At 28.5% G+C, this 27,478-nt stretch overlaps 3 protein-coding genes across 3 annotated transcripts in view; 1 reads left to right on the top strand and 2 right to left on the bottom strand.

The window, feature by feature from the left end:
* Window positions 1-8,925: 8,925 nt before the first annotated feature.
* On the bottom strand, window positions 8,926-11,042 carry LOC136076933 (tigger transposable element-derived protein 4-like). The gene is made up of 2 exons (XM_065790863.1): window positions 10,278-11,042; window positions 8,926-10,150 (listed from the first exon to the last, which is right to left on the bottom strand). Exon 2 carries the CDS (start codon window positions 9,794-9,796, stop codon window positions 8,975-8,977), a length of 822 nt encoding a protein of 273 aa, XP_065646935.1. The 5' UTR covers window positions 9,797-10,150; window positions 10,278-11,042; the 3' UTR covers window positions 8,926-8,974.
* Window positions 11,043-15,685: 4,643 nt separating this feature from the next.
* LOC101240922 (uncharacterized) lies at window positions 15,686-19,619 on the top strand. Its single transcript, XM_065790865.1, has 3 exons — window positions 15,686-15,852; window positions 18,822-18,877; window positions 18,963-19,619. Exons 1-3 carry the CDS (start codon window positions 15,836-15,838, stop codon window positions 19,418-19,420), a joined length of 531 nt encoding a protein of 176 aa, XP_065646937.1. The 5' UTR covers window positions 15,686-15,835; the 3' UTR covers window positions 19,421-19,619.
* Window positions 19,620-19,782: 163 nt separating this feature from the next.
* LOC100215094 (adenylate kinase isoenzyme 5) overlaps window positions 19,783-27,478 on the bottom strand; it is a 43,820-nt gene continuing 36,124 nt past the window's right edge. The window contains exons 15-19 of the mRNA XM_065790864.1: window positions 21,358-21,478; window positions 20,669-20,832; window positions 20,414-20,527; window positions 20,154-20,339; window positions 19,783-20,035 (exon numbers count right to left, since the gene is read on the bottom strand). Of these exons, the coding sequence (XP_065646936.1) occupies window positions 19,970-20,035; window positions 20,154-20,339; window positions 20,414-20,527; window positions 20,669-20,832; window positions 21,358-21,478 (651 nt within the window). The 3' untranslated portion in view covers window positions 19,783-19,969. The remainder of the gene's footprint in view (window positions 20,036-20,153; window positions 20,340-20,413; window positions 20,528-20,668; window positions 20,833-21,357; window positions 21,479-27,478) is intronic.

Here is a 27,478-nt window from a genome sequence, read left to right as displayed (position 1 = left end):
AAGATTCAGTAAGAAAAACAGTCAGAAATGGGATAGAGACATGTTGCGGAGGGAGCGTTTTCCTTTCCCTCAAAACTAACTCAAAGTTTCAGTTTTTTCTATTTAAATTTTAGCTGCGTTAGGTCCCCTTAATTTCTGTTTCAGCACCCCCCTCCCTCCTCACTTTCTTAACCTTTCTAGGTCACTGTATATATATATATATATATATATATATATATATATATATATATATATATATATATATATATATATATATATATATATATATATATATATATATATATATATATATATATATATATATATATATATATATATATATAGATAGATAGATAGATAGATAGATAGATAGATAAATAGATAGATAGATAGATATGTAAAAACTATTGAAGAAATATTTAACAACATTATTTTATTTATATAATAAATAATAATATTTTTTTGTATAACAATTAAATAAATGTGCGGCCGTGGCGCAGTGGTTAGAACGCTTGCTTTATAAGCAGGAGATCCAGGTTCGAAACGATCTCTGGACATATTTTCGCGTCACGGTAAGGAAGGAGGCGTGAACTTCCTGGTTAAATGCACTTCCGCGGTGCTCTGTGACAAGACCGTCAGGACTTCTTGGGGCACCTAAAAAAAAAAAAAAAAAAAATTAAAAAAAAAAAAAAAATCAATCAAAAAGTAAGGTGAATTTTTAATTTAAACATCCGGCCTTATTCGAATCGTCCAATCTTTTTTATTTTTAAGTTGGTAGGAATGTCATTAACATTTGCGCCAAATTACATGTCAAACTCATAATTATTTTTTTTTGTTTACGCTTGTTTCTGAAGTACCGAAAGTGTATTCGGCGATTTTCACGATGTCTAATTTTGTTGAGCAAAGAAGTGCTATTAAATTTTGTTTGCGGAATGATATTTCTGCTGCTGAAACGTATCGAATGTTGCAAAAGGCCTTCGGTGAAGAGACTATGTCTCAAAAAAATGTTTACAAGTGGTACAAAGACTTCAAAGACTGTCGAAAACGTGTTGATGACTTGGAACGCTCCGGACGACCATCGACTTCGATTGATGATCACCACATCAACAAAATCAAAGAATTGGTGCTTGCAAATCGTCGGTTAACCATTCGAGACCTTGTTGACATGGTTGGAATATCATTTGGGTCGGTGCAAGCGATTTTGAAGGATCATTTGGGCCTCAGAAAACTCAAATCACGTTTGGTGCCGAAATTTCTCAATTTCTTTGAAAAAGAGCGTCGCGTTAAAACGTGTGAAGCAATGCTTTCTGACTATCAAGACGTCTACAAACAAATTATTACTGGTGATGAGACTTGGGTCTACGCATACGATCCTGAAACAACCGACCAATCGAGTGAATACCGAGAAAAAGGCGAGCCGAGACCGAAGCAACCACGTCAAAGTCGCTCAAAAATCAAGGTCATGTTGACTGTTTTCTTTGATTATTGTGGTGTCGTGCACTACGAATTCCTTCCAACTGGCCAAACTGTCAACAAGGAATATTATTTAAGCGTTATGCGACGTTTGCGTGAAGCTATTCGCAAAAAGAGACCGGAATTATGGGCCAATAACTCTTGGATTTTGCACCACGATAATGCGCCTTCGCACACAGCACTGGTTCTTCGTGAGTTTTTCGCCAAAAACTCTACCCATGTTGCTCCACAACCACCGTATTCGCCCGACTTAGCACCGTGTGACTTCTGGCTGTTCCCAAAGCTCAAGAGACCACTCCGGGGAAATCGTTTTGAGTCCATTGAAGAGATCCAACGTGAATCGGCACGCGCATTGAAGGCTATCTCTACCGAGGACTTTTCGGCATGCTTCGAAAACTGGAAAAAACGTTGGCAAAAGTGCATTGGGGCAGGGGGGGATTATTTTGAGGGGGACGATACAGATTTGGAAGAATAAATAAAGATTTTTCATTTTATAAAAAAATTCACCTTACTTTTTGATCACAGTAGTATGTAAATTATGTTAGTGTATTTTACAAATAGAGTGCTCAATGTTCTTAAAGAACAGAGCAATAATAAATTAGTAAAAAACACTTGTCTAACTTTTTTCTTCAAGTTAAAGAAAAAAGTTAGATAGGTGTTTTTTACTAATTTATATATATAGAAATTAGTAAAAAATATAAATTAGTAAAAAACACTTATCTAAATGTTTTTTACTAGTTTATATATATATATATATATATATATATATATATATATATATATATATATATATATATATATATATATATATATATATATATATATATATATATATATATATTAGGGATATGACAATTTTTTGACCTCGTTTACCTGGGTCATAAATCGTTTAATATTTGTACAAAACTTATAAAAAAATAGTAATTTGATTTTCTTGTTATAAAAGGTCACCCGCAAACCAAAAATTCAAATTTACCCTATATATTTGAAATTTTATCCATACATGTATTTTTTTTTTTTTTTTGTTCTTTTATCTTTACAATGTTGTGATTCTATCTATATAACTGATACAAATTTACAATGTTTATAAAATATATGATGGTAAGAGAAAATATAAAATCTCAAAAATTTATAGAATACAAAAAATATAACTGCATGGTATCATTATTATTAAAAGAACGCGGGAAACTTGCAGAGGACCAGATGGTCTTGTCATCAAGAAACCATATATCCATATATGCGTATGGATAAAATTCTAAACAATTTTATGATCGTTATTTTTTAATTCTAATTTTTTTAATTGGAGAGTTAACCCAGTGGACACACGACGTAATTTCAACGTTGATTTACGGTTGATTTTTAGTCGCGACATCATATAACCAAAAATCAACATTTTATCAACGTTGAAAATTCGTTGAAAACGACTAACTTAACGCGACGTTGAATCAACGTTAATTCAACGTCTATATTATGAGTTTCACCGTTCGTTTTGCATTTTGAGAACTCAAATACGCATGCGTGACTTTACGAGTCATTGATTAGGCCATCTATTGCCATTTCATAAGGTTTTGAGTTTGTCAATTTAACGATACCACATTGCTTAATTTGCGATGCATTAGTGATAAATATTAAATAGATCTTTCTTTTTATTTCATCAGTGTGTATTGCATAAAGAATTTGCTTGAATTTGTTTTAGAGTTTGTTAAAGTAAATAGTTTTTTAGAGTTTGATTAAATTGTTTTACTATGTATGTTATTATATTTGACTATACTAATTTTATATTATATAAATATAAAATATATATTATCAATGTTATATATATATATATATATATATATATATATATATATATATATATATATATATATATATATATATATATATATATATATATATATATATTTATATATTTGTAAATATAAAAATAATAACAATAATAATAACAATAATAAAAATACTATAATATAGTATTATGATTATTACAGTCTATATGATATATTATTAACATATCATACATTTTATGTATATATCATATGTTATATATATATATATATATATATATATATATATATATATATATATATATATATATATATATATATATATATATATATCATATATTATATGTATATATAAATATATAAATAAATATACATATATAATATATACCGTGAAAATGAACATCGATGCCAAGTTTACTAAATGGTGAAGAATCACGCACTATATAACTAAACAGTGTGTTTTATGTTATTTTAATTTAGCTATTTTATTCTAAAAACTTCCACTTGTATATATATATATATATATATATATATATATATATATATATATATATATATATATATATAGAACTCTTATATGTTGTCAGAAAGTCCATTTTTTGTTGACAAAAAGTAAAAATTAAAATGCAAGACCGGAATTATTTTTTTTATTAATTGATAGACTGCCTGTCCCAACCAAACCCTCAGTCGATGTAGCAATACTCCCTTGCGGGTCAGGCTAAAAGATAGTAGATGTAGTAGCACTCCGTTGCGAGTCAGGCTATTTGTCAGTCGATGTAGCAGCACTCCCTTGCGAGTCAGGCTATTTGTCAGCCGATGTAGCAGCACTCCCTTGCGAGTCAGGCTATAAGATAGTCGATGTAGAAACACTCCGCGCATGAGATAGCTAACTTCCAGACATGGAGCAAACTCCAATGTTTCTAAAAACATTCTGGTCTAATAAATTTGCATTTTTAAAAAACAATCAGTTTGTTATTAAATTAATGGTTTTAACTTTCTGACAACTCGCAAATGTTGGACGAAAGTCAAAAGAAATTTTTTCCTTCCGCTCTTCCCAAATATAAAAAAAATATAAAAATAATAATAACAATAATAAAAATACTATAATATAGTATTATGATTATTATAGTCTATATGATATTTTATTAACATATCATATATTTTATGTATATATCATATGTTATATATAATAATATCATATATATATATATATATATATATATATATATATATATATATATATATATATATATATATATATATATATATATATATATATATATATATATATAGATGAAAATGAACATCGATGCCAAGTTTACTAAATGGTGAAGAATTACGCACTATATAACTAAATAGTGTGTTTTATGTTATTTTAATTTAGCTATTTTATATATATATATATAAAAGTGGCGGATCCAGCATTTTTTGGTCTTTGAGATAGCTAACTTCCAGACATGGAGCAAACTCCAAACATTTATATGTTTATACTTATGTCAAATAAGGATGCTTTGCGAAAAATTGCGATGATTGAAGGCTGGGAACAAATAAGCCCCAATTTTTGTGCCCCCCTGCCCCAAACGTGAGAGCAACAAGTTAATAAAATGTTTTTTGTACTGTTTTTAACTAGACTAATATTCATCGATAAATTTTAAATTTCATAGTAAAATATTTTAGCTTTCAAAAATTATGACGATATAAAATTTAAATCTCCCTCTATTTGAGGGGATTATAAATTTTATATGGTCATTATTTTTAAACGCTGAAAGATAATACTATGAAACTTAAAATTTATGGATGAATATAAGTCTAGTTGAGAACAGTAAAAAAAATACTTCATCAACTTGGTGCTCTCACGTTTGGGGCAGGGGGGGCACAAAATTTTCCCACCCTCCAATCATAGCAATTTTTTGCAAAGCATCCTTATTTGATATAAGTATAAACATATAAATGTTTGGAGTTTGCTCCATGTCTGGAAATTAGCTATCTCAAAGACCAAAAAAAGCTGGATCCGGCTCTGATATATATATATATATATATATATATATATATATATATATATATATATATATATATATATATATATATATATATATATATATATATATATATATATATACATATATATATGTATATATATATACATATATATATATATATATATATATATATATATATATATATATATATATATATATATATATATATATATATATATATATATATATATATATATATATATATTTCTATTTCTACAAAAAAAAAAGTCATTGAATTTTTGAAATTTTAAAACCATTCGGAATTCCGCGGTATACGCGGTGCCATTGGGCTACCTAACCTGATATTGTATCAAAGTTTAATGTATTAATAAAAATAATAAATTTTTGTTGTAGGTTGATGACCAATGGTTTACAATCAAGTTCAACATGGCTGGTGGCAAGGGTAAAGAGAAATTTTAAGGCACAAACATTTGTAAGGTTATTGTTGGTAAGTCATGAGTAATGTTATCTGTTATTGAAAAACACAATTTGATGATTTGGTGCTACATTAATTTCAAGTTCTTGCTGTACTTGTTGCAAATTACTCAGGCAATACCTTTTTTTATAGAGAGCGTCATGCTTAGTAAAGCGACTGCTGCGGTTGCTGAAGTCAGAACAGATATCATGAGTTTGTTGAAATAATGCACCCGACAGATCTAATGGTGGCGGTCGGTGCGTAAATGACGATTCGAATATTTTAATATAAAATCTATATATAAAATGTTAACATTCTATCTATTTCTTATATAAACTCCCTTAAAATAATATTTTGAACATGAAATACACTACTTTTAGCGCAAAATATTGCTTTTTTATTGTTTTCAATCCAATCGAGATAATTTATTATCGCAATCCAAGTCGAGACAATTTAACATGTTAACGATGACAATTTAACATGGCTGCAGCCTATTGGATATAAGTTGTATCCAATAGGCTGTATAATTTTTATCAAATGACCAAAATTTAACGTTGAAATTAGGTTGTTTGAACGTTGTTTTAACGTCTTATCGACAATATATCAACCATATATGGTTGATATATTGTCGATAAGACGTTAAAACAACGTAATTTCAACGTTGAACTTTTAATTTTCATTTTATCGAAGTTGAAAAATGGATGATATGTAGTCGATAAGACGTTATAACAACGTTGAAACAACGTTTTCATCGACGTTGTTTCGACATCGTGGTTTTCAACATCGGATTTTGTTTCCAATTCTACCAAATTTCAACGTTGTTTCAACATTGCATTTCGTCGGTTTGCGACGTTGTTTCAACGTTATTTCAACGTCATTTTGCCCACTGGGTAATATGTAGCTTTTAAGCATTTTTTCAGTTCATTGTTATATTATAACACTCTAAATTACAAATAAATATAAAATTACAAACTTAAATAACAATTCTACAAGTCTGAATAGCTATTGTATATTTCGAAAAAATGATGTGTAGTATTTAGCTTAATTAAAGCATATTATATAATTCTTGTGCTTTGTTTGACTAAATAAATCTCCTTTAGAGGTTCTCTTACTTTTTACAGATGCCAAAAAGATCTTGAAGACACTTAATTGCTCTTTCTGTACACTGATTTGTTCTGGGAATTTCGAGTCGTAACAGTTCCTGATTGCAAAACTTTTTCATTAGTTTAACAATTTTTCGTTGCTGTGCTACATGGATTTCGATAATCATCTGCATCACTTGGTCACCAATGGCCCGTCCATCTGTAAGAGATGAATCTACAAATGTCGAGTAGTAAATCTCTTTTCTCTGGTAAAAGAATAAGTGCCAAAAGAACTAGTATTGGTTGGGAATTCTATCTTGCATTATTTAATTTAGGTATTTTCTAAAAATTCATTTTAGGAAATACTCCAGGTTCTTCAAAAGAAGGAATACCCGATTTAAATGAAATAGAAGTTTCATATCATCACGTCATTCTGCTGTTTCAGTAATCACTTCTTTACCATTCTTGAAATTATTTGTGAGCTGTTCGTAATTCTTTATAAGTTCCGGGATGAATGGATATTTGTTTGGTACTTATGTGCTGCAGTTCATTTGGAAAATATTTATTAATTGCATGATAAAAAATATAAAGAGCGAAGAATCGATAAAAGTTTTGAATGATCATGTAACTTTTATACGCTGTATGATTGGAAAACACAACCAAGAGAAATTCACATGAAATATTATTTTGACTTCTATGTATTCCTCCGCATAATTTATTGCAGAATCAAAAGATAGTTCAAGCAAGATTTCCTAATGTTAACAGCTACAGACTGTTTGCTTATAAAATTAATTAGGAGTTAATTAAAATTTCACTAAATACATTAACTGGTTACTAACATTTAGGTTATTTTAGTATTTGCAAAATACTACTTACAAAGGCAAAAATTGTCTGCCGCTGTACTTTGAAATTGAATATTAATTTAGAGAACTCAAAACGCCTAAATTATTTCTTTATTAGTATATTGGTGTACTTAGTAAAAACGGCGGCTGATTTGGATCAGCGCCTCAAGCTTTTTTTTATGTATACGTTGATTAAACATCGATTAAACGTTTATAATTACTAACGTAATTCATTTTTCTACGCGTTTAGTACACGTTTAATAAACGTATACATTAAAATAATAAAAGCATTCATCACAAACCTAATAATTTAACGTATATTAAACGTCGATTAAACGTTTACAATATTGGCTATTAAACATGTTTTAATTTTGTAAACGTTTAATAGACATTTCAAATTTATTAATTTGTTTACACATTTATTAAGTGACATTTTAAAGTGTAATACGTTACATCGTTAAGTAAGACAATGAAATGCACTGTCAATTATTTTTAATAAAATAGTAACAAGAGCGACTCAAAACGTACACATATATATATTTAAAATATATTATACTAAATTTAGACTCTTTATATACGTTTAAAAACGTTTTAAAATACTAAATCTGAAATAAATTTAACAGACGTCAAAAATACGTTTGAATTTCGACGTTTAATGGGGCCTGTTCTAAACGTTAATCTAGATTTTATTTCTAGACAGGATAATCGACAAAGTTGGGTAATTAATTTTATATTTATTATTTTTTTAATAATTTTATAAAGTAATAAACTTTCATTAAATATAAAAAGTAGAGAAAACTAATATTATTTTTTTCCACAAACCTAGTAGAGGTTACTTTCCTTTAAAATTACCCAATCTGTTTATAAATAATACAGTTATTAAATAAAATCAACTTTTAAATTCCTTGGAGCGACATTAGATGAATTTATATCATGGAAATATCATATTAAATCTATTGAAAATATTTCTGTGCTATATAGAGTTAAACCTGTCTAAATATTGAGTCTTTAAAAAAAAAAAAATTCATTTATTTATAGTTATCTTTCCTATTGCAATATTGCATGGGGAAGTACTAACAATGGAAAACTTAAAAAAACTTATAAAAAAATAAAACGCATGCAGGATTATATTTGGCGTTAACAGAACTGTTAACGGAGAATCTCTTTTAAAGAAAACTAATGCACTCAATGTTTATAAGCTTAATACAGTCGACTCTCGATATCTCGAACACTAAGGGGACCGGAAAAAAAGTTCGAGATATCGAGAGTTCGAGATATCAAGAAAAGGGTTGAAAATAAATAAAAGTGCCCGACTTTCATTAAAACAAGTTATTTTTCTGACAAAAATCATTAACAACAAAAACTACAACTTTTGGAAAAAATCTGTTATCTGATATTGCTTTAAATTATCCATCTTTTCCATCTTCATTAAATCCTCAAGTTTTAGTGCTAGGGATTGTATTTCATTTCCGTATTTTGAGCTGTATAGCGAAGCATTTTGAATTGTTTCAAAAGCAATTTCTAATTGAATATCAGATGGGCGTGGCGGGGCTTCGACGTCAATAGCTTCGTCAACGCTATCTTCAACTTCATTATCGTCGTTTTCAAAATTAGGGTCTAAAATCTGAGCAATAATTTCAGCATCAGTAGCAAGTGAACCGGTGGTTACTACATCGCAATCTAAACCAATGTAAGATTCCGCTGAGAGATCTTCTTGGACGGCACGAGGATCAAACTCTCGCAAACGGTTAAGTTCTTCTGTCAAAAATTTAAAAGAATGATCATCATCAGCTTCTTCAATACTCTTGTTTGTTTTGCTGATACCAGCTTTTTTAAAGCAGTTGATGACAGTCTCCTTCGACACAGCATTCCACGAAGAAACAAGATCTTTCATTGCTTGAAGTATAGAAATTTTTAGCATGGGTTCGTTATTATCGACAGCCTTGATACACAAACGCATAATTTTGTGACGATAATGAGCTTTAGGACTTCGTATTACGCCTTGATCCATGGGCTGAAGGACAGATGTGGTGTTAGGGGGGAAAAATATTAGGTTGATGTTGCTTAGCCCTTCAATGAGTGGGTGGGCAGAACAGTTATCCACCAGGAGTGCTACTTTCCTGTCTTTAGCACGAAAAAATGAGTCAAGTTTCATTACCCATTCTGTAAAAAGGTCTCCGGTCATCCAACTTTTTAGCTGATTTTTATATGTGCAAGGAAGTTGTTTAATGTGCTTAAAACACCGTGGGTTTTTAGATTTTCCAATAACATAGGTAATTTTTCTCCCGTTGCACTCCCTGCTGCTATGCCTGTTAGTCTGACTTTACTATTTTTTCCCTCAAAACGTTTTTCTCGTGATAAATGGTATGTTTTGTTTGGTAGGCACTGGTAAAATAGTCCAAACTCATCGGCATTGAAAATGTTTTCAAGCTTGTAATTCAAAAGCAATCTTGGAAGTGTAGTTTCATTCCACGAAGCAGTCATATTATTCGTCACGGCGGCACTTTCGCCTGAGATTATTTTAAAGCTGATGCCGTTCCTAAGAATAGGAACAGAATAATTGAATTTTAATTACACGTTTAAAAAACTAAATAAATTAAATATAAACAGATACATGTTATTTGTTTATATTAAAATTGAATAAGATTTGACAAAATTTAACTGACCTTTCTTTCCAATTATGAAACCAACAATCAGATGCTTTAAAATCCAACTCTCCTAATGCTTCTGCGAATTTTAGTGCCTTTTCTTTTAGTATGGTACCATCAATTGGTACTCGTTGACTTCTTTTTGCAACGAACCACGTGTATATGGCCTTGTCTACATTTTTGAAATTACCACTACGAAGTTTCTTCCGTTTAGATTTTGTGCCATTTTTTTCCAGTGAGGTTAATAACTTGGTTTTATTTTTAATCCAGGTTGATAATGTGTTCTTTCAGACTCCATACTTTTTGGCAACCTCTTTGTTAGACGTCCCAGTCTCTGGGTCTTTTAATGCCTTGCATTTTTCTATTATAGATTTGTTCGTGAGTTTTCGTTTAACGAGCGGCATGTTGCTGCGTTTGACAAAAAGAATAAATTATATATTAAAGGAAAACTTTTCAGAAATTCGATTCTTAAAAAAAATCGAATTTAAAAATCGAATTAAATTTTTTTTTTTTTCGAAAATTGGAATTTAAAAAAATTAAATTTTATTAAAACATTTTTGAAAAAAAAAATGTTGAAAAGTTCGAGATAACGAGAGAAAATTGCCCTGTGGACCGAAAATATTGTTCGAGATACCAAAAAGTTCGAGATAATAAGGTTCGAGATATCGAGAGGATTTTAGCCTAAACTAGTACGTTATGTCCATGGGACCGCTAAAAAAGTTCGAGATACTCAAAAGTTCGAGATATCAAGTATTCGAGATATCGAGAGTCGACTGTATATACCAAGTTATGCTATTCATGTTTAAATCAAAGCGTGGTTTATCTCCTTATATCTTTATTCATGTTTAAATCAAAGCGTGGTTTATCTCCTTATATCTTTATTCATGTTTAAATCAAAGCGTGGTTTATCTCCTTATATCTTTATTCATGTTTAAGTCAAAGCGTGGTTTATCTCCTTATATCTTTTACTCTTACTTTACCAAAATTTCTCATAAACTTTTAAATTTTTAAATGATAAATTTGTTATTCCACGGTTTTATCTAAAACTCAATTCATTTCAAATCCAATATCGTGGACCATTTCTATGGAAAAATTCAAAATATTATTAAAACTAAAACTCTTCTGAATTTCTCTTTAGAAAATTCAAAAGAGAATGTAGAACGTTTCTTATAAGAAAAAATTTTGAATTTAAATATCTCTTTTAAAACAAGAAAAAAAAAAACTAAACCGAAAAAGTCATCACTACTCGTTTTTGTGTTGATCCTCTGCCTTTTATTTCGTATTAAAATAAAAAAAATTATAGTATTTTTATTTTATACTATAAATTTTTAATGTTTTATCATATTGTTTAGCGTTTGTAGTATCTGCGTTGAATTAGTAATTTACTTGATTTCTTTTTTTTTTTTTAATTTTTTGTTTGATTGTTAATTTTTGAAATAGTATTAACTAGGGATGTACCCGAATTCCGGCCGGAATTCGTGTTTTTTAGATCAATTCGCTTCTGACTGGAATTTTTTTTTACTTTTTTTTATGACTTGTGGCACAAGCTGTGTAAATAAATCAAAAAATCATTATTCTACAGAGCAATGAAGAACTAAAGGTAAACCTAGGTAAAAAATACAAATGTAATTTTATTTGCAGAAATATTAGTACTGCAAATACATTTATAAAAATTGCATTTGTTTTTTTTTTACCTACGTTTACTTTTTTATTTATTTATTTATTTATTTTTAACTTTTATTTCGCTGATTAAACAATATTACAATTTTTCATATAAAATAAATAACATCGTTAACATAAAAAACCTTTATAAAAAACGTTTTTAATCTTTTTAATTTATAATATATATATACTGTTATAATCAGTCAGGGACTCAAAGAGGGTAAGGATGATGCGTTTATCACCACAACCTTTTCATAGAGCCTCTTTAGTCACTCATTGAAATAAAAATAAAAAAACACTTTAATTTTTAAAGAAAAATAAAAAATTTAATAAAGCAAAACTCTTTTTTTTTGTGTGTGTAAAAAACACACAAAAAAAATAGATTAAATAAAATTAAAACACATAAGAAGAAGAAAAAAATAAAAGATAAATAAAAAGAAAAAATACAAAAAAATCTGAAAACAAATACTGTAAACTATAATATATATGTCAGAAATTAAGGAGATGCATTTTAGTTTGTTGTTTATTTTTTTTTTGAAAACGATTCCATATTGATGGGCCACGGTTTGTAATTAGAAAACTTGACTGCTGTGATTTAGTTTTTCCTAGTTGATAGTCGTTCCTGGTATTTGAACACAGATTATATTTTTCAGAAAATGATATAAGAAAGTTATCTGAAAAAACGCTTGGTAGAAGATTGTTTTTATACTTATACATAAAAATTAATATCTGTAATGTGTCAAGTTTCTCAATATCTAGAACCATCATGCTTTTCATCACTGGGGCCGGGTTTACTAACCTATTTAAATAATTAATTGCTTTGCATGGATGGTTTTGCAGACTTTGCAAATTTAGCAATTTAGTTTTATGGGTGCTGGCCCATACAATATTTGCGTACAAAAGCTGACTATGTACAAGAATAAAGTAAAGCATATTACGTGATTTACTATCGAAAAAAGGTCTTGACTTATACAAAACACCTATTACAGAGGCCACCTTTGTTTCAAGAAGACCAATATTTGGTGTATTTTTCACGTTTAATTTGATTTTTGTTAATAAACAGTTTAGGCAGCTTTAACGGAAAATTAATTGATTGTATTTTTTATGAAATAGAATAAAGCTGGTTTTTTTACAATTTAGGGATAATTTATGTGCTATAAACCAGAGGTTGCAATTTTTGAGTTCAATATTCATAGTTTCAGACAAAGTCTTTGCATAAGGATGATTAAAAAATTAATTTGTATCGTCAGCATACATAATTGTAGATATTTTTTGAGAAGCTTTATGCATATCGTTAATATATATTAAAAACAATAATGGACCTAGGATTGAACCCTGAGGAACTCCACACCTAATATCAAGAGCTCCTGACTTTTCTAGTAGTACAAATTGCTTTCTGTTAGACAAGTAGCTTTGAATTCACTTAAATGTTGAGCCTATTATGCCGTAATATTTTAGCTTGGAAAGTAAAATACTGTGATCAACTGTATCAAAGGCCTTGGAAAGATCAATAAAAACTCCTAATACCAGTTCATCACTATCAAACGACTTATATATTTTGTCAGCAAGTTTAATAATAGCATGTTCAGTAGAGCAATCGCTTTGAAATCCAAACTTATTTTTGTATAATAAATTGTTTAATGTAAAGTACTTATTAACTCTATTATAAATTACTCTCTCATATACTTTTGAAAAAACTGGGAGTAGAGAAATAGGTCGGTAGTTAGAAATATTATTGCTATCACCTTTTTTGAGAATGGGATTACTTTTGGCTAATTTAAGTTTGTCAGGGAATATACTATTTTCAAATGAAGATGATATTAAGTAAAATAATGGTTTACAAATGCTGTACATAACATAAATAGCTACATTACTGGAAATACCATCATATCCACAGGACTTGTTGCGTTTAAGTTTAAAAATTGCTTTATTAAATTCAAGTTTAGTTATCTTTTCATTATTTATACTAGTGTTAAGTTTTTCTCCCAAAAAATTATTAATTGTTTTATTTGGTTGCGCAATGTTAGAAGCAAGAGAGGGGCCTACATTTACAAAATATTTGTTAAATTCTTGACATATATTGATTTCACTAGTTATAATTTTTTTTATCGGAAATTAATTTTTGTGGTTGGTTTATAACAGCCCAAGTCCTTTTTATATCGAATTTATGCTTATCAAGCTGATTAGAAAAATATCTTATTTTTGCTTCTTTTATATTATGTTGAAAGAACTTCTTATAATTTTTGTAGATTTTTTCATCATTTTTATTTTTTGATTTTAAAAATTTTACGTAAAGTTTTTGTTTTCTTTTTGATGCTTTAATTAAAGTTATTGTCATCCATGGATCCTTTGTCATCCATGGATTCTTTGTCATCCATGGATCCTTTGTCATCCATGGATTCTTTGTCATCCATGGATCCTATGTCATCCATGGATCCTTTGTCATCCATGGATTCTTTGTCATCCATGGATCCTTTGTCATCCATGGATCCTTTGTCATCCATGGATTCTTTGTCATCCATGGATTCTTTGTCATCCATGGATCCTTTGTTATCCATGGATCCTTTGTCATCCATGGATTCTTTGTCATCCATGGATTCTTTGTCATCCATGGATTCTTTGTCATCCATGGATTCTTTGTTTTTTATTTCTGTAGCTATTATATTTATTTCTTGTTCTGCTTTTCTTTGCTCATTCTTCATTGCTCTGTAGGATAATTATTTTTTAATTTATTTACACAGCTGTGTCAAATGTCATAAAAAAAAGTATAAAATTTTTAAAGTCTAGCCAGAAGAGAATTGATCTATAAGAAAAAAATTCCGGCAGGAATTCTGGTACATCCCTAATATTAACTAACGGCGGTAATGTAAACGGGGCTCGGCGATAAGACAGTATATGTCCTCTTTTTGCTCCGGCTATTTGTTTTATACTTACATCTCATTGTAATTATTATACAAAGAAAAAGGAAAAAAATATATATATCTTGTATTATATATTTAAATTATACTTATTTATCTCATATAAGGTCTGTATCTGCGCAGCTTGTAAGTTGAGGCATCCTGGAATTATTTTTTTAAAGTGCATTTAAAAAATAAGTTGTGGTTGTCTCTTTGAAAACACCTTTGTAAATGCTATTGTACGATGTTATTACGCTCTGTGCCGTAAGTGGTACTATAATATCAATTATTTTTTATTTTTTATTTATTTATAGTTAATTATTAATTTAATATTGTTCAATACCATTAATAGTTGTACTATTTACGGTGTGAAAAATTATATGCGCCTTTAAACCTAAAAACCAAACAGCAACGTATTTTATTAATCGTCACTTTATGTAGTTTAAATAAATAACATTTATGTAGTTATTGTAAATATTTTTAATTAATATAAGTTTTTGTTAGTTATATTTTGTTTGATATTTAATTAGATTTTTAATATAATTTTAGATAATAATTATAAGATTTTGTTAGTTATATTTTGTTTGATATTTAATTAGATTTCAAATTAGTCTTTTATTTGGCATTCTTTCTTTTAGTTAGGTGGTGACCATTGTTCTAGTTAACATTCTTCTTGTTTTTTTACGGTACATAATAAAGTTAATTATACTTAGATTATAATAATAATATACTATAATAATAAAAAATAGAAATATATACTACGATAATAAAAAATAACATCAATTATTTATTATTGACGTACAGAGTTTAGGATCTATTTATATTTGTTATCCCTCAACACAATTAATTTAAAACCACAGAAAGTCCTTTCATGAAACGGGTAATACAAGTAGTTCGTTTTAAAACTTGTTTGCGGCGTTAATCATATTGTGCATTACGCACCTGCTCCGCTCAGTGATTCTTGAGGCTCATTTTCAGCCCGGTTATGTTTTTAAATAATCTATTGTATTAAACAATATGGCGCTGCATCAAAGGTATACATTATCTTTTTTGTATTTAATTAACTTAATTAGAGCTAAAAATGAGACTTTAAAATATTTGTTCTTAAAACAAACATGCTATGTAAAAACTTCTTAGAAACTTAGATAATTTCAGTAAAAACGAGTTTAAATGAAAACGACTTGGACCGTAATACTTATTATAGACCATGCACTTCAATTGGCATTGTTTTAATCGTTTTTCATAGCTTTTTTTTCAATCAAAAATGGCAATTAAATAAGCATGAAAACTACTTAAGTAAGTTACTTTATCCTTAGAAGTTAATCTTATCGTAAGATTTATAACTAAAGTGGAGCTTTAAGCGTTACCATCTGTCAAAAAGATTAGCTTTACAGTTGCTGGTTTTTCCAATCATATTATAAAAAAAAACAACATACAATGCATGACGAAAAATTCATAACGATACTTCTACAATTTAAAACAATAATCACACAGTTCTACACGTCGATTACACTATTCAAAACAATAAATTCTGGTTATTTTTAAATCCTCATCTAAATAATACTCAAAAATATTAAAATCAAATTTATAAATAGACACAATAGACATGGAATTTATAATAAGCCATTAGATTTGTTCAGAATGTACAGATTTATATTCGGTATATTTGCAAAATCAATATTTCGTTTAAAAAGACTCTAAAACGACAGAAAGCTTGTTCTTTAACATTGCTACCACAAAATGTATAATGAACCATCTTTTATATTTACAAAATGTAGTAATTTAATCATGATGTTGAGATGAATAATAAATTATTAGACCTAGTAAACATTTTTGCAGTGGATTTGCAGTAGACCTTTTTAATTAATAAAAGTTAAAAACTTTTACTTAATTAAAGTTAAAAGCTAAAATTTAAACAAGGAAACTTTTTCTAATTCAAACCAAATATTTTATAAATACATTTATTATTACTATTTGTACTCATAATTATCATAATTACGTTAATTATGTAAAATGTAAAAAATGTAAAAATAATAAACAAAACAAAACAAAAAAAAACACTAACTGGATTCTATAATAACATAGTCTAAAAGCAGTTTTAGCGCCAAAACTTATTTTATGGTGTGCCTATGTATAAGTTTTAAAATAACTAATTAATATGAAACACCCCTAGAAAAAAGCGCTCATTTCAAGTGAAAGTCTTGTTTTAAACATTGAAAAGTGAAAAAACAAAAATGATGCAACAAAATGATAGCAATAAAAATATTTAAAAAAACTTTACAGTTCAGCTTTGATTAATCAGCATAATTCAAAATATAACTATAGTATTGATAAAATAATATAATTAAGTTATTTTTCAGTCATTAAATATTATTCGGGTAATGGAGGTCATGGTTAGAGTCAGATTTAGGGTACTGTTGGTTCAAATAGGGTTTAGGCAAGGGTCAGGTTGTTCTAATTTAAAAATTATTCCTATACCCAGTGGCAGATCCAGCATTATTTGATCTTTGAGATAGCTAACTTCCAGACATGGAGCTAACTCCAAACATTTACATGTTTATACTTATGTCAAATAATGAGGGTTTGCAAAAAATTGCGATGATTGGAGGCTGGGAACAAAAAAGCCCCAAAATTTTTGCAACACCTGCTCCATACGTGAGAGCAACAAGTTAATGAAATATTTTTTGTGCTATTCTCAACTAGACTTATATTCATCGATAGTTTTTAAGTTTCATAGTGTTATCTCTAAGCGTTCAAAAATTGTGACCATATAAAGTTTAAACCCCCCTCAATTTGAGGGGGTTGTAGTTTTTACATGGTCATAATTTTTGAACGCTTAGAGATAATACTATGAAACTTAAAAATTATCTATGAATATAAGTCTAGTTGAAAATAGCACAAAAAATATTTCATCAACTTGTTGCTCTCATTTTTGGGGCAGGTGTAGCAAAAATTTTGGGGCTTTTTTGTTCCCAGCCTCCAATCTTCACAATTTTTTCTAAACCCACATTATTTGACATAAGTATAAACATATAAATGTTTGGAGTTAGCTCCATGTCTGGAAGTTTGCTATCTCAAAGATTAAAAAATGCTAGATGCGCCACTGATACCCTAACCTTGACTCCCTAATAAATATTTTTTTTATCTGTTAAAAAGTGCGTCACACCACACATGCTTATTTGAGATGTATCAACCTGTGTTCAGACGTAATTGTGACATGCGCAAAAAAAAAAAAAAAAAAGGGAATATATAATTTTACACCAAATAGAGGTAGTGGTTAACAACTAAGAAGCGTATCAAGGAATGCGCTGTTCGAAAAAATGTTTTTTTTTTCCGAAAAGAATTGGCTAAATTTTGAATAATTTTGAACATTTCAAAGAAAGTACTGGACAATAACTTTAACAGCGACCAATCAGCATAATTTTTCAAATATTTATTACATTGCAAAGCAACTTAAAATCTATTTAAAGAAAGATCTTTACACAATAAAATTACTAAAAAGATAGTAATACCTTTCTGCTATAAAAAAGTTAATCAAGCTTCATCAAGTTAATATTATGTCAGCTAATTTTACTTATTTGATATATATATTAAAATCTAAAAACTCTCTGAGGCTATAACAAAATTATTTTTTATCTTTAATTTCGCATCATGGGGGAGTGTAATACCCCCCCCCCCCCGTAAAATTGCCTTTGGTTAAAATGATAATAAATCATGTTTATATTAGAATTATAATAGAACTTCAAAGTTATTTTTACAAAATCAAAAGTGCTCATCTAAAAAAAACTCTCAATTTATGCCGATAAATCAAATCAAAACCTATCGCAGGTAAAAAAACCTAATAATATATCTCTTGGGTAAGAACCTAATAATGTCCTGGGTAAAAACGTAATGTTGTATGTACTAAGTAAAATTTGTGATTAAGAATACAAGTTGTGGAACTTGACTAAAAGAAGAAACTATTTGAATTTAGAACTGATATGTATTTATTATTTACTTATAGAACACAAAAGATGTTCGTTGCAGTATTTTTAATAATCTTCTTAGTAAAAACACATGGTGAGTTTATAATTTTATTCATTTTTATGATTGATCACCTCTCCACAAGTATGTTCATTTGTTTTCTTAAAACTTTTATATTCAGGGTCTCCAAAAGAAATGCACAATCACTTAAAAGATTTAAAAAAAGCATCTGATCCAAAACAAAGAAGTTATATAGATATAGATGCTACAGACCCCTTTAAAGTTCCTAAACATAGTCAGTATATAGATCGTCCAGTTCCTGATTGGGTAGGTCATGGGAGTGAGCGAAACGAATATGATGATGGTAATGATCTACCACCAAAACATTTCAGCAAATTTCCGTATGATATGAAACAAAGAAACACAAACCATAACATTGACCAAAGTAGGCAAGGGTTCAGAGAATTCAAGCAGGATGAAAATGAAGATGAAAGAGATAGATTCGAAGAAAAAGATTCAAACGACAGAGAACAAGCAAACGAGGCCATTGATTTTAATAATGGAGCGTCTTCAGAAAACGCTCATCATCCTGCTAAATTAAACTTAAGAACACGTATCAATAAAAAGGGTTTAATATGAATGTTAGGGTAAAATAACTGTTAATAAAGCTCGAACGCCAAAAATTATCCGAATTTACAACCCTAGATGCTAATTTTAAGCTTTTTACATAAAATTGTGTAAATTTAATAAAAATGAATAGTCATTGTTATTACTTCCATTAATGGAAAAAATTTGTTTACATGATTTTATATTTGTAACACATTCGTTACTCATTAAACGGTTTTTATTTTTCAAATGCGCGTGAACGTTTTACTCATTAAACGGTTTTTATTTTTCAAATGCGCGTGAACGTTTTAGAAAGCGTGTAGGCATGGTAATTATGTTAACTATGTAAAGAGATGGTAATTATGCTTCTTATAGAACAACAAATAAAATATTAATTTGATATAAACATTAATGAAAGACTTTATTATTATTTTATACAGAAAACATGCTTTACAAAATATCAGGAAAAATATACTATTATAATTTTAAAATTATTTAATAAAAGTGCTTTTTTTTATCTACATTAATTATTAAACGCGCTCCTATAAATGCACCCTGTCATTGAAAAATATATATTGCTAACTACAACCCGTCCAATACGCTACAAACATCACAGAATATTTGATCAACAGATCTCTCCGCATTGACCTATAATAAATAATACAACACATGGATACCAAAGAACAAAATAGTTTAAAAAAAGACATTGCAATCTTATGAATTTTAAAAAGTTTGAAAAAAAAAAGGCTTTAACATTTTAAAATACCTTTTTAAGACGATCACTGAACTCTGCTAAAACTGGCAGAGTAGCATTTTCGAATGTTTTTAAACGCAACTTTATGGTTTCCAAGTTGTCATCAACTCGATTGCTTGTAGCTGCTCTCCCTAAAAGCCTTTCTGTCATAACTTCATTGGTGCATTCAAAGTATAAAACGCACCTACATTTTGCCACCTTTTTGAATAGAAAAAGAAATAATAGAAAAAATTTCTAATTATGCTCAATAAAATATAATAAACAGAACTTACCGTTTTTTCAAACAATTTCCCTTGCGGTACGTCTCTTGGGAAACCGTCAATAAGAAAGCCTCTACAATCCTTGTTTCTAATTATTGCATCACGTAAGATTTCTAATATTGTTTCCTATACAAATATATTTAATGTCTAAAACAAAATTTGGATCCTTTAATTTAATTTACTAGATCAGATCTGTGAACTAATCTTATAAAAGTAAAAAAATGTTAATCTTTTTAATAATGCTCTATTATACAAAAAAATGGTTACCTGGGATACAAGCTCACCACGAGCCATGATGGCTTTCAATTGCTCTGATCTTTCTGAACTAGATTTTACTTCTTCGCGTAGTAAATCTCCAGTTGATAAATGACAAAAACCATATTTTTCAACAATTTTTGCACATTGAGTTCCTTTGCCACTTCCAGGACCACCTAAAACAATGCAAGAATTATTTGTTGTTTTAAGCAAACATTAGAGAATAGTGTCTCAAAAAAAAAGCATATTAATGTGTTTGTGATTTCTAAAAAAACGTCGCAAAATTCAAAGGAAAAAAAATGCGCCGATTGAAGAAAAAAAACAAAAAAAAAAAAACTTAAAAACAAAGGGTCGCTACCGTCGCTATAATCACTTAGAAATTAAGTGTACCGTCCTTAAAAACACTTTATAACTAAGTAGTGCTTACCGTCGTTAAAAATGTTAAAATAAAGGAACTATGAAGATAAAGTTAAAAAATAAAAATAAAAAAACCTAAAACGAATTAGATTTCTCATGTCTATAATAATATTAAAATAACAATAAAATGTTAAACAACAAATGAAGTTAGCGGAAAACAGTTATAAACGATAAACAGAAAACAAGCGGTAAATAGCTATCGCGATAGAAGCTAAAACGTTTAAATCAAAATGTCATTAAAGATGTTAAAAAAGTAAATAATAAAAAATAGTCATAACAAAAACCTAGAACAAATATAATATTTTTTCCTTCGAGTTCAGACGACATATTTTTTTTCTTTTCAAACGCTTCCAAGTTTTTGACGACCTCTTCAAAAACGGCTTCTGCAGAACCAACAGAGGATATCTAAGAATATATTTGACGTTTAAACTTTCTTTTTTTTTTTAAGTCAAAATTTTATATTTTAAATTTAAACAAAGTTTCCAGTTAAATACAAAAAAAAAAAAATGCGTAGTCGTGCGCGCAAAAACTTCTAATCAAATCAACGTTTAACTTTTACTAGAACAGATTTTATTTTACACCCTCCATCCGCTTTACATCTCCCATTTTGTATATAAGAATACTTCCATTTAACTTATGAGACAGAAAATTTAAAGAATCTTACTGAGCAACCGAGGCCGAGTATTTGAATAATATATTTAACAGCTTTTTACGTTTCAAAATAGTTTCAATGAATCTATTTTCAAATTAATATAAGAGTATATTAATTTTAAAATTTTTTAGCAAAGAGCTTTTTTCAAGTTTTTTAAGTTTCGATGAATACAGTCGCATTAAATCAAAAATTTTTTTTTAATTTCATTTAAAGTAATTATTAAAGGGTGGGAGCGATCTGTAATAAATAATGCACCTTTTGTTGTAAATAACCCTGCCGGCACATTTACTTTCACTTTCGAAATTAAAACTCGTATAGACACGTGTTTGTCAGAGTAAACCAAAACACGTTGATTTCACTGGCAACTTTTTAAGGCAACACTACTCCCTGTCTTTTCAAAAATATTTGAAAGGGTAATCTTTAATAGAATTAATGATTACATGACATTAAATACGCTTTTATACTAAAATCAATTTTAGATTTTAGAAATACTGCTCTACTGAACATGCTATTATTGCCAATAAAATATCTAAGTCCTATGATAAAGGGAAACAAGTACTATGAATATTTATTGATCTCTCTAAAGCATATGACACTGGTGATCACATAATATTACTTACAAAGTTAAAGCATTATAAACTTAATATATACGTAGGTAAAAGTTATCTTTTTAATAGAATTAAACAGTATGTTGTCCTGGAGGACTCAGGAGCTCTTGATATTGTATGCGGAGTCCCACAGGGATCAATCTTGGGACCTTTATTATTTTTAATATATATTAACGATATGAATAAAGGTTCTCATAAAATATCGTCAGTTATGTATACAGACGATACAAAATTATTCTACAACAACTCTGATATAAAAATATTGTTCAAAACGATGAACACTGAACTAGAAAGCTTTAACCAATGGTTTATAGCTAATAAATTAAAATCAAATTGTAAAAAAACAAGTTTTACTCTCTTCCATAAAATCAGACAATCAACTAATCTTCCTTTAAAGTTGCCAAAACTGTCAATCAATAAAAATGAAATAAATCGAGTAAAGCATACAAGGTTTTTGGGAGTAATATTTGATGAGAACCTATCTTCTGCTACAAGTATATTATATAAATCTAGAGCCTTTCTTGATTATAAATTGCGCAAAATGCTTTACTTCAGTCTTGTTCATTGTCATCTTTCCTATGCTAATATTAAATTAATAAGGTTACAGAGCTTTCAAAATCACGCATGTAAAGCAATTAACTATTTAAAGAAATTAGAAAACTATTCCCCTGTAATGAAATATACGAAAGTCGTAGATATATCAAAACTTAATTCGCTTCAAATATTAATATTTATGCATAAATAAAAGAATAACTTGCTGCCAAAAGTATTTTCTGATACTTTTACATCGGCTTGTTTACAGTCTTCGGTCAAATACCAACGAAGACATACATGTAAGTATGTTTGCATATGTGTGCGTATTTATGTGTATATGTATATATGTGTATATATCCATATATGTGTATGTATATATACATGTGTATATAAATATGTGTGTGTATGTGTATATATATATGCATGTGTGTATATATATGTGTGTGTATATATGTGTGTGTATATGTGTGTGTGTGTGTGTGTGTGTGTGTGTGTGTGTGTGTGTGTGTGTGTGTGTGTGTGTGTGTGTGTGTGTGTGTGTACGTATGTATGTGTATGTGTGCATGGATGTGTGTATGTGTATATATTTAAATGTTTATATACTCCAATATATTATATATATTACTTATATATATTTGAAATGTTAGAGCATGTCTATTTTAAACTTGTTGGACTAAAGATTTTAAAATTTATATTGCAACGGAATTTTTAACGAATATTCTTCACGTAATATTTTTCCGAAAAAATATTTTATTATAAACTTACTAAATCCATGTGGGCTTTAAATGTTATTGTTAAAGGGGCTCTATGGAAAGATTGTGGTGACTCATTCGTATTTTCTTTGAGCCCCTATCTGTTTTATATATATTCTTTGCGGAATGTAAAAGTTTCATTGTAACTTTATTATTTATTTTTATATGAACAACGGAATATTAAAAAAAAAAAAAACCTAGTACAATATTATACTATATTTATGTAACGGTGAAACCATTAATAAAAAATTAATATCCTAATAGGTGCTGTGGTAAGTAGTAATAGTTAATTTTACGAAATTGAAACCCTGTTCTTGACACGTTATTCTTTTTGTTTCGGAGTTTTTTAAATACGCAACAGAAACCACGCGTAACTTTTTACGGAGTTGTGCCGGCTGCGAAAGAATTTATCAAATTTTTGCGTACATTTTAGTTATTGGTCTTATTCCTTAGTGTTTTCTGTGACGTAAGCAGGGTTTTTTGATGTTTCTGATACGACACCTTCAGTCACTATGCAATATCCAAACTTAAGTATATTCAGACTTATGTCAAATAAAAATGTTTTGCAAAAAATCGCGGTGATTGGAGCCTGGAAACAAAAATACCCCAAAAAAATTCGCTTTTTCTACCCAAATGTGAGGCAATAAAAAACATTTTTTTTACATATTATATAAATTTACATATTAAATAAATTTAAATTCATCGACAGGTTTTAAGCTCCATTTAATAATTTTTACCTTCAAAAAATTATGATCATGTAAAATTTCCGCCCTTCCCAAATCGAGGAGGCTGTAAATTTCACATTATCATAAACAAATAAACACTAAAAGATTATTAAATAAAATTTAAGATTGGAGTAGAAGAGAAGAAAACTTATAGTAATTAATAACACAATTAATAATATAATTCAGTATTAAAAAACATTTATATCGATTTCTAATTTTATTTTACCTAGTTAAAAAAAATAAATCCTATGGAAAAGTCAGACACCTTTTGAAAAATGCCATTCTGGAAAGTTTGATTATTTTTTAAAAAAAGTTTCATTTCTTTATGTAAAACATTTTTTTGAAATGATACTTATACGAGAAAATGAATATTATAAAATTTTTTATCAAGTATATTGCAAAAAATATTTATCAAGTGTATGCAAAAAATATTTATTAAGTATAATAGAAAAATCATTATCAATATGTTACAAAAATTTATGTATGTAAATAAAAGTTTCCAAAACTGATGATATTATTGTATACATTATACATTATGCAACATTAATGTAACCAAGAACATCATTAATGAGGAGTGAATTTTCAAAAGGTGCTAAGTCCGAGTAAATTAATTTTAAGAAATTGATATTCTCTCTAAGGAACAAAAGTCTATTATCAGCGCCGTACTATCGCAAGTGCAACAAGTGCAATCGCACTGGGCCCCCTATTAAATAAATTAGAAAAACTTCTCCAATACCATAAATTACTACGAATTAAAAGAAAAAAAATTTTTTTTTAGTTTCTGCACAGGGCCCCCAAAAGTTACAGCACGGCGCTGTCTATTATTAGATCTAATATTTTAAACAAATGATAGATTTCAGTATATAAAATTTGGGAATGGAACAAACTCAATATTTTTATTTTTGCGACTAGCACCTTTTAAAAATTCGCTCCTAAAATAACTTGGTACAACAGAAAGTATTATTGATATAACTAATAATATCATTATTGACATAACTAATGACATCACTGATGTAACCAATGACATTATTGATGGAACAGATTTAAATGAAAATATCCTTGATGCTACCGATGACATCAACTATGTAACTGGCAACATCATTGACATTATGGCATGACTGAAGTAAGTATACTATGATGTCATAAGTTCAATTAATGACATCATCAAGTTATATTTGGTTAATATAACTGATGGTATCATTGATTAAACTGATGACATCATTAATATAACTGATGTAACTGAAAACATCGCCCTATAACTTATACCATTATTAATACAGCTATCTACATCATTGGTAACATTAATATAATTGATGACATCTTTATTGTAACTGATGGCATCATAACAATCTATTGAGATCATTTTTGTTTCTTGTGGAAATATAAATTTCTTAGTTTAACTTGGCTCATACTAATGAATAATACAACTATTGCATAACATTAACTAACTATTGCATAACATTGTTTAATTAATTTCTTTCTAGGACATAGATATTTTCATATATTTTTGAGTTAGATGATATGGTTTTATGTATTTTCCTTAAAAAATGCTAGTAGAACTTAGATTAACTATTCTGTGAGGAATGAAAGACCTAAGCTAAATATTATTTATTTTCTGACTGAAACCTAAAAGAAAAAATAAAAGGAACTAAAATAAAAACTTCAAACAAAACTCCTAAAAAGACTCCAAGCAACCACTACTTATTTTGGGAGTTAAAGAAAAACAAAGTATTGAGTTACAAAGCAAAAAAGCTGCTGACAGGAGACGAGTCAGATAGCATAAGATGGGAAAGAATTCCAAAGCATTTTTGTGCAAAGAAAAAGCTAGATGAATTAATGCTTTTTGGGCATGATGGAACAGCTACAGTAAAAGCATACAATTTAGCTGAATCACACAAGATTGAATATTGATTGATGTGACAAGAGATGATAGCTCGCTTGACAGAAACCAGAGGATTGGTAGCTAGAGCGTGTTCAACATCATTTAAAATGAAAGAAATAGGGCATCATTAGTAGAACCAGCCTAAATATGACAACATTTTTCCATATAAGAACAAATGAGAGATTTATAGAGGTAGAGAATGGAATCAAGAGTAGATAAACAGCAAAAAAAAGGGGCAAACATAGCATATACCACACTCAAGTGCTTAATACAATGGAGAAGACATTTATAAATTTACTCACCCTAACCTTATTAGGAACCCTTGTTTATTAATTTTTACTTACTATCAACAAAGATATCTTAAAACTAAAAAAAAAAACTTTTACTGTAAACCAGTCTTTGAAATTAAAAACATAAACTCACTGACAAAAATATAAGTGCCCATCCACCTGTTTATTATGGCTTTTACAATTTTGACAACTATTGCAATTTTTAATTTACCACCCTTTTATTCCCACCCCACCTTGTATTAAGCAGCCTTTGCAAAGAATTTGGTATATGGTTTTCATGAGAGGTCAATAGTGAAAAATAATCAAAAAGGACATGAAGTAAAAGACTTAGTAAGAGAGTTGCCATTCATCAATATAAGAACATCAGCACACTACAATAGTTATTAGAAGTAAATGAGTTTAAAAATTCACCAGCTACCAAAGCTGTCAAAGAGGAAAGATAACATTCAAGACCGACTGCCTTTTCTAAGCAATCAAAAGGTGATGAATTTTTTTCAAAACCGGATATCATAAACTGGATGTCATCAGCAAATTGACTTCATAAGATTATCAGGAGATCATTAATATAGATGATGAACTAAACATGACTAAAATTAGAACCTTGTAGTACCCCAGACATTACTGGAAATGAATAAGAGAATTGTCCATTAAGGACAACTTTAATACAACAATTACAAACGAATGATTAAATAATTTCATATCTTCTTTAGAAGTTATAAAATTATTTAATCATTGCTTTACAATATCATTAACCAAAGGTTCAAAGACTTTGCTAATAATAGTAAAAAACTGATTAGACAATAGTTAGAGAGAGTTGAAAAAACTGGAAACTGCCATTATCTAGCAGACAGAAAAACAAGAAACTATTAAGCATTTGTTAAATAGTCTGGGCAGTATTGAAGAAGCTTCTGGAGAACACCTTTGTAAGATTGAAACAAAAGATGTTGTGCAGATCACAAGCT

The sequence above is a fragment of the Hydra vulgaris genome, chromosome 02, assembly GCF_038396675.1.
Source record: "Hydra vulgaris chromosome 02, alternate assembly HydraT2T_AEP".
In the NCBI taxonomy this organism is placed as follows: domain Eukaryota; kingdom Metazoa; phylum Cnidaria; class Hydrozoa; order Anthoathecata; family Hydridae; genus Hydra; species Hydra vulgaris.
This window is presented reverse-complemented; position numbering and strand designations above follow the sequence as displayed.